We start from the raw sequence: 14,304 nt of genomic DNA, 5'->3' as shown, positions 1-14,304 counted from the left end.
ATGATTTACTACTTTATTTATAATTCAATTATTATATATATTTTTATATATACAATTTTAATATTAATTTATGTGAAGATATTTTATAATTAAGTTTTTGCTCAGATGTCACATAATCTAATTTAATAAAAGTTCTAATATACAACCATGTAAATACTTAAAAAACGAGAAGGGCACAAAAATAATTTCGATAAGAAAAAGATGTCGGTGTTGCGTAGGAGTTAATAATTGCATAACGTGACGACGTGGGTGGGGCATCTTATCCAACTCGGGGCTGTGAATCAATCACTAACTCAGTGCCCGACAATTGTAAAAAGAAATATAACTAACCATCTGCCCATTCCCGTAAATTCCATCAACTTCCAAGGGCCATTTCAAATTCCCGTCATTTTCATCTAAAATATCCTCTTCCTTGCCTCTATTCTTTTTCAGTCCAAATTCTTAAAAGCTTTGAAAACATTTTAAAAAACAAAATCTAATATTGAGAAATAGGATTGGAAAGAGATTCCGGGATTTGAGCATTTCGAGGCGGAAAAAGAATTACTTCTCACTGTTACGTAACAAAATTCCGAAAGAGTATGAAAAAGCAAAGTTCGACTCCTCAGTCCAACGGAATTTAATCGTTGGACTTGGAAGCTTATAAGAGTGCAAAAAGAGATAGAGAGAGTAGTAGAATCCAGAGAGCTGTTAGGGTTTTGAGTTTGAAGATGACAGAGGTGAGATTACACATATATGATGTGACCAACAGTGGATCGGATAAAACCAACAGCACTATTGTTCAAATCAACAAGATCTTCAAGGACGGAATAGGCCTCGGCGGCATCTTCCACAGCGCAGTTCAGGTTTCTCTTTTCACTTTTACATTTCTATTACTTTCTTTATTGTTGTGCTTGAATGAGATCTAGGGTTCTTGGCATGGGAATTTTTTTTTTTGGTGTTCTTTTTCTTGGATTTTAACTTGTAAGTTATATGAATATTTGACCCTGATTTTAAACAAGATGTGCCGTTCTTGTTGCTGCGTTTCGATAATATTTATTAAAGGAAATGGGAGCTTTAAATCTTTGTTTTGGTTAAAAGGAGTTGTTTCAACTTTCAAGGTGGTTGTGAACTGAAAAGAGACTGCTACGAGGAATTTATGGTTAATCTGTAGAGTAAAGGTTTATGTTTTCCCTGTTTCTACTGTAGGGTGAGAATCTTGGTAGTCTATTTTATCATTTTAATTTATCGAATTGATCTAGTGAACTCTGAGAGATTTTGCAACTATTTGTTCAGTTATTGTGGATTATTTGTATCCAGTTTTATTTTTGAAAGAATTTATAGAAATCTGCCATGATGTTACTTCACTTTTTATTGTAGTTTGGGTACCATCAATGGTTACTTCACACCGCTTTACAAATTTAGATTCATTTTGTCATTAATCTCATGGCTCATCTTTTACATTTTCATTGTTGCTTTTTATAGACTAATTTTGTTGATACCGAACCAATAACTCATTGCTTCAGATACCTGTGTATCTATCTAATTTTTTTTTAATGGATATCATATGAAACTATTAGTTCTCCAAAGAGAACATTTTGAGACAGTATCTATGCGGTCAAATTTTGGGATCTGAGGTATGGTATACTAATGTCAGCATCTCATGACTCTCTTTAATGAATCTGTTATTGATGCCTTTTTCTTGTCAAACTTAATAACTTAACATGCCATGTTGACAGGTTTATGGAGAAGAGGAATGGTCTTTTGGCTTCTGTGAGCAAGGGTCGGGGGTGTTCAGTTGTCCTTCTGGCAAAAATCCAATGTATACATATCGCGAGTCCATGGTCCTTGGAATAACTAACTTTTCAAAATTGAACGTAAACCAGATCTTGCAGGAACTTAGTAGAGAGTGGCCTGGAAGTTCCTATGACTTGTTATCCAAAAATTGTAACCATTTCTGTGATGAGTTCTGCGAAAGGCTTGGTGTCCAAAAGCTTCCAGGTAACTTACGATATCTTTTATTCTTGTTGATGGGCTGAACTACTGTAGGTATTCTGTGTGGTCACTGCTTTGCCTATCCCTATAACTTTATAGTGCACCTGCAGATGGGCAAGTTCTTTAATAAAGCTTATGTAACTTAAGTCTGGCCTATTGCTTGATGTAAATTCGTGGAGAACATTGTGCTTAATGACAATAGCTAAGTTGTGGATGCTAACTAAGAGCTTAGTGCTTTGCTTGTCCTGTTCTATTATCTATGTGTTTTGGTGATAAATCTGAATATCAACTATTTTAAGTTCTGGCTTGGGCTACCTGCATATTCTTAGTATTAGGTTGTAAAGCTAGGGGCAATCATATTACTTTTGCTTGACTTTTTATGCAGGCCCTTGTCTGGCTGTATTTTGATGAGATAAAATGTGATCTATAAGAGTGTATACGGTTTCTTTTTTTTGTTGGTTTCATTTCAACTCACATTGGCATGCTTGTTCTTACAAATTTTTAACAGGTTGGGTAAACCGATTTGCTAATGCTGGTGATGCTGCTATAGAAATAGCAGAAAACACTGCCTTACGGGTGAGTGTCCCTTCTTCAGTTCATGATTGTAATAATCAGCTGAAAATCTCTAAATCACTTGAGTGTGAATGTTGCTTGATGTATTTAATTGTTATTAGGACTGTTTGCCTGTTTCAAAGGCCTGTTGGAGGTGGTTGCCTTGAAACTTTGCGAACATAGAGAAGGTGGTTTAACATTTGTTTGTGAACTGCAGTCTTATCCTGAATGTAAATTTTGCAGTAAATATTTTTGCAGTACACTTGTCAGCCTTCTGCTTTCTAGTCTTTTGAGCATGCTGTACTAAATTTGCATTAAAAATTGCCCTGAATCTGAAATGCGGACTATATTGTTGTTGAGAATGTGAATTGACAAGCCTAGACGGCAGAAACTGGAATATTGCAGTAACCTTCTTTGTACGGTTTGGCTTTTTATGCATGTTTTAAGTGTCCCAAGCCTAGAAGCTTTAAACCTTGCTATGGTCAGTGCTTAAAATTGGTGTAGCGTTAATTATTGCAGTTGAGACAAGCCAAGACTGAGATAGTATCAGCTAGCAAAGTGGCATATCGTTTTCTTGTGGGTGTTACGTCTAGTTCTAGTGGTGGCAATGATAGCCCCGGCAATTCAAATAGAGGAAGCCCCAGATTTCAAGCAGCTTGGTTTAAAAACATCATCACTACTGGTGCCAAACCATCTAGCAGTTCTGAAATCGAGACTCAGGGTGGCAGTGGTTTTCAGAACCATCGGCTACAGAATTCTGCACAGACAATGCAACAAAATTTCCAAGATCCACAAAGATCACCGTGACAATTCAAATAATTTGGAATAACCATGGTGACAGAATTCATGGCATGATATGTGATGGAAACGATTTCTGGAAGCACTGTTGTGTAATAGTTGAAACTCTACATTGCCAATTAAGATGTCATTCATTGTGTATCAAATGTAAAATGTTCATTTCTTGTCCAAACCGAAATTTTATCATGCTCTGTGGACTTAAAAGTTCATTGAAAAAATCATCTGAAAACTCTTGTGCTTGGGCAAGTCTTCATTCCAACTACAGATTGACTTTGTGTAGGTAATTTCGGACCTTTTCCTTGCTATAAGCTTTTTAGTAAGTGATTTTGATACCATCTTTCCCTTTTATGTCTTCTGCAATAAATGGACGAATTCCGAGACCTACTAAGTGATGCTCTATCAATTGAAAATTTAAAGAAAACAAACGATCAATATTAGGGTTAATTGCACATTTTAAATTGCTGTCTGAACTTCAAAATGTTTCAAAATATCTTTTAGTTTGGATGTTAAATTAGGGTATGTTTAAAATAAGTGAATCAATTGTTTTTTTAAAATTCCTTTTGATTTTAATTACATTTTTAACATGATCATATCTAAATTATTTGGGGTCTTAAGTACTTAAAATTTGATCAACATATATTAGATATGGTTCGTTTACCTAGTGAATTAATTACGAGAAATAAGACAGGACAATTAAAAATTAAATTGAATTTTATGTTGAAGACTTCATTTCTACTAGCTTGAATGAGATCCATTATTGCCAGGACATCGAGAAGTACAAATTTGACTTTTGTTGAACTAATTGTGGGATCTTGGAAAAGTTTCCTCTTTTAAGAAATTGTTATTAAGAATTGTGAAAGGCATAAGTCTAAAATTGCATATAAATAATAATTCAATAAAGTCTCATGCGATTTCTATTTCTACTACTGATAGAAACAAATTCCCTTTTTCTGAATACCAATTGTCATTAAAAGAAAGTCATGTAAAGCATAACTGATATAAAAAATGTGAATATCAAAAGCTATCAAAGCTATGATGATACCATCTTGAAGAGCAAAAGGAGAAAGACATGCAAAAACATTCATTATGGAATGGACAAATCATTCAAGCAAACAAAGTGCAATTCATCCAATAAGCATAAGACATGAAATCATACAGGCAAACATCACCTTGTATAATATCAAATGAAATTTCTATGCATAAGACATGATAAAAGGCATCTATTCGACAATACAACAATGTGAAGATACAATGGATACCAATGTGAGTGTAATGTGAGGGAGGTGATCCTCGAACCTAACATATTTATATAAATTTATTGTAACATTCCGTTTTTTGGTGGTGTCAGAAATAGTAGTTTTGAGACCACAAATTTAACGAATGAGTCCGTAAATATTATTATTTGATATTTATGGGTCAAATATAGTAGTATATTAAATTTTAATATGATAATTTTTGCTAATTGAATGAATAGTTAAGTTGAAGTGGTTTGTCTCTAAAATCAGGTGGTTTTAGAAAACAAGGTATCGGGACCTCGTTTCCATAAACCAAGTCCGTAAATATTTTTATTAAATATTTATAGAGTGATTATATAGGTATATTAAAATTTGGTCCAAAAATTTTGATGTTTTGATTGTTAATTAAAGAAAAAGGACTAAATCGTAAAAATAGTAAAAGTTAATCAATATTTTTTAGTTAAAAGGCTTAAATGGTTAAAGTGAGAGGATTTATGAGGCAATTATACCTTTTTTTTTTGGTGGACGATAAATGCTTGATTATTGTATAATATATGTGTTAAAAAATTATTATTAAATAAAAATATATGTAATTAAACATAAAAGAATAAGAAAACATAAAACCCATTTTCATTTCCTTCTTCCACCGAAAATGAAGCTTTCAAAACTCCATTGTTGAACATCAAGGTACGGCCAACTTAAGTTCCTTGCATGGTAATGTTTCCAAGCTCGTTTTTCATAATTTTTATATTTTTGAGATTGTTGCAACTAGATCCAGCTAGCCTGTACCTCTGTTTTTAAAACTTTCAAAGATTTTAAAAAAATTCATGGATTTTATTTGAAGTTTTTGAATGTTTGTGGTAGATTTTGAAGCTTAGAAATGAAATATGAATGATTTGTTGAATAAATTTTGTTAATTTTGAATTTAGGGACTAAATTATGAATATATTGAAATGGTATGAAATTTTGTAAATTTTGATAATAGGAGACTGTATATGGACATAATTGAAGTGGGTTTAAAATTTGGAGTCCAAATTCGAAAGATATGATAAATTGATTTTAAGGACTAAATTGAATAAAATAAAAATTTTAGGGCATCTGAATAATAAAATTAAGTTGATATATATTTATAATTGGATGATATAAGATGTTTGGAATTCATAAATTGAATTGAATTATTGAATAGATCAAGTTTAGACCAAATTGAAGAAAATTGAGGAAATGACAAAATTTGTTGATTAGTCCTTAGTGAGTTGTTGTTTGCTGTCTTAACTAGGTAAGTTCATACAGTATGTTTGTGTTAAATTGAATATATGTGAAAGCATAATATGATGTTATAATGCAAAATTGAGCATAAATTGATATAATTTATTGTTGCCATATGTGGGATAAATGTACTCTTGATGAAAATAATTGTGAATTAAGGTATTGGTTGATAATGAAATATGAAATGAATACTCTATTAACTATTCGAGCAAATTCGGATATAGTTAGCACGTCATAGGATAGGAAGAATTCAGGGATTACTTCGACTACGAGTCGATGAGGCACTAGGTGCCAATTTGCTTCGGTTTAACCAATGAGACACTGGGTGTCAATTTATTTATAACTCTGGGCGCGATTACTTGCTTCAGATTTATCTGATGAGGCATTGGGTGACAAACTGGTGTGTTGGTTGGATTCATGTATCCGTCTGAGTCCAAGTCGTGTTAATAGGGAAATAAATGGTAAAAATGAAATACCTAATATTTGAACTGGCAAATGATATGAAATGGAAGTGAAATGTGAAATGGAATATGAAATTATGGTATGAGTCGGGAACATTGATTGATTATGTTCAATGAATCCATGAATTTGGAAATTGAGATAGTACGTGATTCGTAATTCGTATTATGAAATGAAGTAGTGATTGTCATTAAATTAGTAATTGATATATATATATATATTTATATTTTGTATGAAAATGAATTGATATAAAATAAGAATGATGTTGATATGATTCAATATAAATTTGGTGGAGAATTCAAACTATAAAATTAAAAATAATGTTTGGCATAAATTTGAAATGGGATGTATTACGGTTAAATAGATTGTATGATATGATTAAGATAGTGAATTAATTAAATGATTGTTTGTTTTATGAATGATAATGAAATGTTGTATTAAGTGAATTTAAATGTTTTATAATTGAGTTAATATATATATGATAAATGTTGAGCTCACCTTCTTGATATGTTATTTTCCATGATAGGCAAACTTTATCAAGCTAAGTAGCATGTTGTGTATAATTATAACCTGGGCAAGTTATTTGGTTTTAATACCTGTGAACTTACTAAGCAATTGTAATGCTTACTTTCTTGTTTGTTTGTTTTTCCCTGTAGTGTCGACTTGTGAAACGTGTTAGACGGATTGTCGAGAAGCTCACACTATCTTGGTAATGATTTAGTAGTCTTTCTATCATTTAAAACTCGATTTTGTGGCATGTATATAGGCAAATCATTTTTGGTCAATGTTGAATGTTAGTACTTTGGTTCTTGATTGTGATTTGTGTTTCCAATGGTTATACGATATGTACATAGGCTATTTTGGGTTGATGGTCTAAAATTATATGTTGAAGTTGTAAATTGCTATAAAGGGTGCCATGCATAAGGATGAATTTAATAATTACTATGGTATGTATATAGGGTAAATGATGGTAGTATGTGTGGTGATGGTATGCTCGATTTTGGAGCATGAATTAGTTGGGAACTGATAATTTTGGGAGAAATGTACGCTAAATGTGTTAATTGATAGATGTAGAATATGCATTCATTAAATTAAATTGTTTCAATGATATGGTAAGTTTTGATTATGTACAAAGGTAAATTTTTCTATGATGATATATGCCATTTGGTTCCAAATGGCATATTGGTTAGTATTAGGATTATGGTACCTAATTGCATACTTAGTTATTAATTATAATAGGTAAGATGGTTAATAAGTCATGGTTAAATCATGGCATGTTTGTAATGGTTTGAGTGAGTTTTATGCAGGTCATATGTGTACCTGTTTATATCCATGAATTAAGATATAGGTTAGGGCATGAAATGAACTTTCAAACTTGTGAGTTTTGACCATCTGGATAAGTGTATCGATACTAGAGACTGATGTATCGATACTTGACCAAATGAACAGTGTTTCCAAATTACAGAATACCAAAATGGTATCGGTATCGATTTTGGCATCGATACCTATCACAAAAGTATCGATACTTAATTCAAAACTTTGAAAAGTTTACAGTTTGGTCATTTTTCATGCTCAAATCTAATCTATTGTATTTTAAAGCTCGATTTAGTCTCGTTTTCATTTTTAAGAATTAATGTGTGTATTTATATGATCATTCAAGGTTTTAAATTGCATGTGATTATTCTGGATTTATTTGTAGCATCTTGTAGCTTAGGTTCGACAATCAGATCGGGTATGGGGTGTTACATTTATGCTAAATGTAAGCTCAAGTAAACATGTCATGGAAAAATGAAATTCAAAGATATATCAAATAATAGCAAGGAGTCTTAAATCCGAAGCCTAAGTAAAAATACTAACCCTATATCCTAGGCTTAAGTCTATTCTTAATTCTAGTTTTGAACCTAGTTCTATGTTCAATTCTAAACTAGTCCTAAAATAACTTTTAAGTTTAATCCTAAGCCTAATTCTAAAACTAGTCCTAGTCTTTATTTAAAGACTAATTCTTGGTCAATATACTAATCATAATCCTAATCCTAAGACTAGTCTTAAGACTATATAATTTCTAAAATATGTATAAGTACCTTATATATAAAATCAAAGCTTAGGTAAAGAGTTTAAAAACTTTATACTTTGTAAAATGACCATCAAAGATTCAAAGTAAGATAAAATTATTTTTTTATCATCTTGAACATTTTCAAAAAGTTTATGAGGCAACACAAAGATGTTCAAATGATCCTATGGCTTTATTTTAAGAAATTCAAATGATCATATCTTTAAACCTCATATTTTCTTGAAAAGTAAAATGATTTTCAATAAACAACATTAAATATTTTGAACCTCACAAACTTGATATCTCCAGATAAGTTCTTTTTACCTTTTTTTCTTTTTAAAATTTTCCCTTCCTTTCCCCCTCATTTTTAATTCTCTGACTCCCTTTTTATGCAAGATTCTTTATTTCTTTCTTTCTTTTGTTTTGATTAGCTTTATTGAATATGATATTGATGAGATTTTGAGGTTTTATTTTAATGGTTCTTTGTATAGAGTGGTTGATTACTGCTTTCATTGTTGGGTGAGGACGGCGAAGATGATGTTTGGAGTTATGGAAGAGGATGGAGAAGATATTTTTGTGATGTGGGTTGATGGTGGGAGATGAGTGAGAGAGATGTTGACGCGGTGTTGGTTGGAGGGGTGTAAAGTAACATCAGGATGATTTTTCTTTTCATTTTATATTTTTTTATTTTTCATTTCATAAATTAATTTCTTTAATTTTAAATTTTCATGTCATTATTCACTTTAATAAAAAATCATTTCGGATTCAATCAAGTTTCACCACTTGAATTATTAAACCAAGTCAATATGGAATTGACAAGTTGTCAATGGCCTTAACAAAAATGACAATTATGTGGGCCCAATTAGTTTTTAACTTTTGACTTGGGGACCAATTAATTGGACTTTTCAATCAGTGGCTCAATTGATTTTTTAAAATTATTTTCAAGGGGCTTTTTTAGTACTTTAGTCTTTATTTTTAAACTAAATGAATTATCTATATAGCCCTTATTTTTATTTTAAAATTTTGTTCATTTGATAATTTCCAAATTTGTAGATACACAAGATTATAGTTAATTTGAATAATATTATTATTGGTTATGGTTATATTGGAGTAGGCTTTGGAAAAAGAATTAATTTGAGATAAGACATTTTCCATTATTGATACAACATGACCAAAGCAAGTAGTTGCAATTTCCTTTATTGATGTTAATATTATTAGAAATGGTAATGTCTAAGGTGGGATCATATTATAATGGGATCCATTTTAAATCAACAACTATTGTTAAAAGATAGAATTGAATAGATTATAGCCATTTGATCAAGCCATGTCAGAAACTAGGAAATTGTGATGGTGACCTAGAACCTTGTCACACCCGATTTTTACTTATGTCCCAAATTTAAAGGAAAGTTAGGAGTTAATTGAATAGGATGGTAACTTGGTGGACTCTACTAGAAAATTTGGCAAATTTGTGGCTGGTTAGTAATTAGTTGAGATGTAATTTTGATTCAATTGGGTTGGAACTGACTGATTCCTTAGTGGGGAACATAATGATTAGCGACAAATGGTTTAGATTAGGGTCATTGATAACCATGCATTTGGGAATTTATATATATGAGAAGTGTCATTCTTCAAAGGGGTTCTCCTTATTTTTTTTGTTTCATTTTTTTTCATCATCTTCTTGAGTTTGCTTTGAAAAAGAGAGGGTTTAAAGGAGAGCTCTGCATGGAGAGCTGAAATCAAAGTCAGAGGTCTAACAATAGAGAATCGTGTAACCTGGTAAGATTATCAACCTTTCTGCCTTCATAGATTTGAAGAAAAGAAAAAGAAGTTAAGAATTTCTGGGATAATTCTGAAAGGTTTCTGCATGTTGCTGGATACGAGTTTCTAAAGTATGAATGTTTTTGGTTTAATTTGTATTTTGGTTGTCATGCTTAGCTGCCAGGATGAATGGGGCTCTAGCATTTAGACAAGCTAAGCTGGTGAGGACAGAGGATGTAAGGTGAGTTCTGTAATCCACCTTGGGTGCTATTTGTTATTGTGTTGCTGAATTGTTATGATTAAGTGGTTGTTTTAAGTCTAGTCTAAAATCTATGGTTATGTATGATTACAATGGTTGGGCGAACTATACATGCATAAGGTTGTGGACATAAATGAATGTTTGCTAGTATGCTCTCTTGATGTGAGCATGGCAACATCATGTGATTATGTAACCATATGGTTTTTGGATTGGGCTAAGATCCAATTCTACATCTCAACTGTGTCAAGTTTTTTGGGCCAAATGAGGCTTTTTTTTTTAAATTCAATGAGCTTAATTGACCTTACTTTAGAGGCGTTGGGCATAAGGGAGTCAATCATGGACTCAACCCAATAATTAAGACCCAACATGGGAAACCCAAGTTCGAGATGAAACATTCAAATTTTAGATCCTATGCTCTATTTCATATTTGTTTTTCATTTATGCCTCATTGCTTGTTTTGTTGCATTCATAATATTTTAGGTTGTGCACTTGTTTTGTTGTAATTATGAATTGAAGTTTTATTTATAGAGTTTTTGCAGGTTACTTTTGTTGAAGATCTTTCATATTCCAAACCAACATTTAAGAATACTAGTAACTTAAGAACGTTTAGAATTCGAGCCTTGAATAGACACATTCAATGGAGGGGAGATTTAAAGATACAAGCATTCATTAGCCAAAATTAGTAGAAGGAAGATCTCAGGATTCACATATCCCTTGGTCAAATTTAATGGATGGAATAACAAAAGGTTCACATTCATCTTAAGTGATCATTCGGCTAGCCAAAGTCCCTTTAATTGCTAACATTCAAGATGAGAGTTAAACATAACCTTTGGAGGAATTCTAACAACATCATATTTATACAAGTGAGTTTTCGACAACCTTATGACTTTTGAGGATCTTCCTTGGTTTTTTAGGATTACATGTAATGTTGGGAGTTCTGTGACTATTTGTGTGCTTCATGCATTCATGCATAGTTAAGGCATTTAACTTCGTGGTTGGTTTTGGTTGTTCATATGCCTTAGAATAGACTATAAATAATTGCTTAGTTTGTACTTTGGAGATTGATGAATGAATTTCAATATTGTGAGATTTCTCTCTTGAGTTCTTAAAGAACATATAAATTGAAGTTACCAAGGCTTACTGCTTTGTGGCATTCTTCTTTCTTTTCTATACTTCTGGTTCTTGTTACTTTCATAAACAATGGGTCAGGATTTGTTAGAATTTAATTCTTGTTTCCAATTGTTTGTCGTATAGAAAACGAGTCACATTCAATAGTGTTGGTTCTTTTCTTGTACAAGTTGTTGATTCAAGGATTTTCTATCTTATTTCTTTCGTAACAAGTACCTGTTTAGAAATGGTCAGGCAATCGAGTGACTTGTAATTCTAAATGGATTACGAGCTCACATCATCTCCAAATGTACATTGTGTTGGAGTATTGACGTGAGTAAATAAGGTGTACTCCTTAATGTATTAGTATTTGAAATGATATTGATAAAGCATGATACAACACACGTGCCGGACAGGATCGTAGCTTGTGTAAGTTGCAGATTTATCCTAGATCTCTAGACGAATATAAACTAAAACGAGAAACAACGAAAACAAATTAGTTGTCACAAAGGAGAGTCAAATGAAATTAAAACAAAATAAAGATGAACTGACTGGTGTCCAAAAGAGAATGAATTAGGGTTTCTTGGATGGAAAGAAACCGACCTTGGACCTTAGGAAAATGCCTCAACCAGATCTAGAACAACAAAACACAAACAGATTTGTTAGAAGTGATTTTAAAGACAAAAGCATACTGTTTTCTGCAAGAATGTTTGAAATAATAAGAAAAGATTAAAACTCCTAATTTTGATGTGTTTCTTGATGGAACTACATGGAATACCTTGCACAATTGTCTTTGACAAAGATGTAAAGTTCCTAAGCCACTTCTAGAAGGTATTATGGGGTAATCTTGGTACTAAAGTATTATATCCCACTACATGTCACCTCCAAACCAATGACCAAACTAAGGTAATAAATCAAGTTTTACATGCTTTACTACGAGCTGTTGTGGGTAAGAACCTTAAGAATTGGGAAGAATGTTTACCATTTGTTGAATATGCATACAATTGATTTATTCGCTCTACAACTGGTTATTCACCATTTGAACATGTTTATGGTTTTAACCCACTAACTATACTTGATCTTGTGCCATTACCTATGTAAAGATGAACTGACTGGTGTCCAAAAGAGAATGAATTAGGGTTTCTTGGATGGAAAGAAACCGTCCTTGGACCTTAGGAAAATGCCTCAACCAGATCTAGAACAACAAAACACAAATAGATTTGTTAGAAGTGATTTTAAAGACAAAAGCATACTGTTTTCTGCAAGAATGTTTGAAATAATAAGAAAAGATTAAAACTCCTTATTTTGATGTGTTTCTTGATGGAACAATATAGGAGAACATCTTTCTTGAAGCAACTTTAACCTAAAACAAAAATCAATAAAATCAGCAAGCCAAAACAATAAGAATTAACTTAAATAAGCAAGAAACGATAAATTAAGGATAGAAAAGAGAATATGACATCCTAAAAAGCCTTAAAAAATTAAGAATCTACAACACCTTTCAATGGCTTTAATTCCCCCTCTAAGAAAAAGATCTTGGCAAGAAAAAGCTTGAAGATGATTCCCACAACCTGAAAGATTGTTAAGACAACTTCTAAATGTAACTAAAGAGCAATTCTTGAAGAAAAACTCAAAGAGAATTATTATTAACTCAAAAAAATATAAATCAATTTTATGTGTATAAGGGTGAACGTCCACACTACTTATAGGCCTCCGAAAAACGTTTTTCTAACCCTAACGGAATAAATAACATGACAACTCATTAAATAAAAAACAAAAATAATTCTAAGTGTGGACTTTTAATGGGAATTCAACCAAATGACTTAAATGGGCTCCTTGGGCTGAATTCTTACATGATGATCCATCTATTAAAATAAAATTGGACCTATAGTTTAAATATTTTACAATATTGACCACTTTGATAATTTGGCCTGATATTCAATTAAATTACTTTCCAAACTTCAGGATGAGCTTGTAGACATCTTAATGGGTTATTTTTTCAAGAACTTGGTCTTGTGATTCGTTTTCTCTCGAAATTGGCTTGTTCAAGCTCATACATGAAATCCAATACACATTGGCTGCAAGATTCTGTTTCTTGGACCAAGATTTCTAAGTTTTGAAATCTTGATTTTCTTGATTCTTGAAATTATTTGAAACAACAAAATCAGTTTCTTGATTTTCTTGTAAACAAGAAAGTGAATCTTGATTTTTTTTCATTCGTGTGTGTATCTAGGGCATTAGTAACAAAGTCTTGAATGGTCTTGCTCAATCTTGCTCAGATTTGCTTGGTCTTCGACCTCATTATTGGGCCTTGAGGAAATTTGAGCCCATCACGTTCATGAGCCTGATTTTGGACCTTAAGACTCAAATCAATCCCCTCTTCCTAAAAAAGATTCATCCTTGAATCTAAAACATCAAATGGAGTTAAGTTAGTAATATTAAAAGTAGAAATTTTAGTAATATTAAAAGTAGAACTTACATTGTACTCACCGGGCAGATATATTTGATAGGCATTGTCATTGATCTGCTTGAGTACTTGGAAAGTCCCATCACTCATAGGGTCCAATTTAGTCTTTCTTTTACTTGGGAATCGCTCTTTGCGCATATAGACCCAAACCCAATCACCGGGTTCAAGGGTAACTTGTTTGCTCCCCTTGTTAGCTCTGTTGGCATTTGTGTCATTTGTTTTTGCAATCCGTTGTTTTGCCTTTTCGTTCATTGATTTCACCAACTTAGCTTTCTTCTTGCCATCTAGAATAGAAATATTTTATATAGGTAATGGCACAAGATCAAGTATAGTTAGTGGGTTAAAACCATAAACACGTTCAAATGGTGAATAACCAGTTGTA

The 14,304-nt window shown here is 32.0% G+C and overlaps 1 protein-coding gene across 2 annotated transcripts; it reads left to right on the top strand.

Moving 5' to 3' along the window:
- The first annotated feature begins 422 nt into the window (after positions 1-422).
- LOC105798565 (deSI-like protein At4g17486) lies at positions 423-3,605 on the top strand. 2 transcript variants are annotated; one of them, XM_012628680.2, is made up of 5 exons: positions 423-842; positions 1,557-1,613; positions 1,716-1,977; positions 2,480-2,547; positions 3,043-3,605. In XM_012628680.2, the coding sequence occupies exons 1-5, from the start codon at positions 708-710 to the stop codon at positions 3,328-3,330; spliced, it is 810 nt and encodes a 269-aa protein (XP_012484134.1). In that variant the 5' UTR covers positions 423-707; the 3' UTR covers positions 3,331-3,605. The 2 variants fall into 2 exon arrangements, with proteins under 2 accessions (XP_012484134.1, XP_012484135.1); XM_012628681.2 differs by lacking the exon at positions 1,557-1,613 and having other exon boundaries at positions 432-842.
- The last annotated feature ends 10,699 nt before the right edge of the window (positions 3,606-14,304 follow it).

The sequence above is a fragment of the Gossypium raimondii genome, chromosome 9 (genome assembly GCF_025698545.1).
Source record: "Gossypium raimondii isolate GPD5lz chromosome 9, ASM2569854v1, whole genome shotgun sequence".
Taxonomy (NCBI): domain Eukaryota; kingdom Viridiplantae; phylum Streptophyta; class Magnoliopsida; order Malvales; family Malvaceae; genus Gossypium; species Gossypium raimondii.
This window is presented reverse-complemented; position numbering and strand designations above follow the sequence as displayed.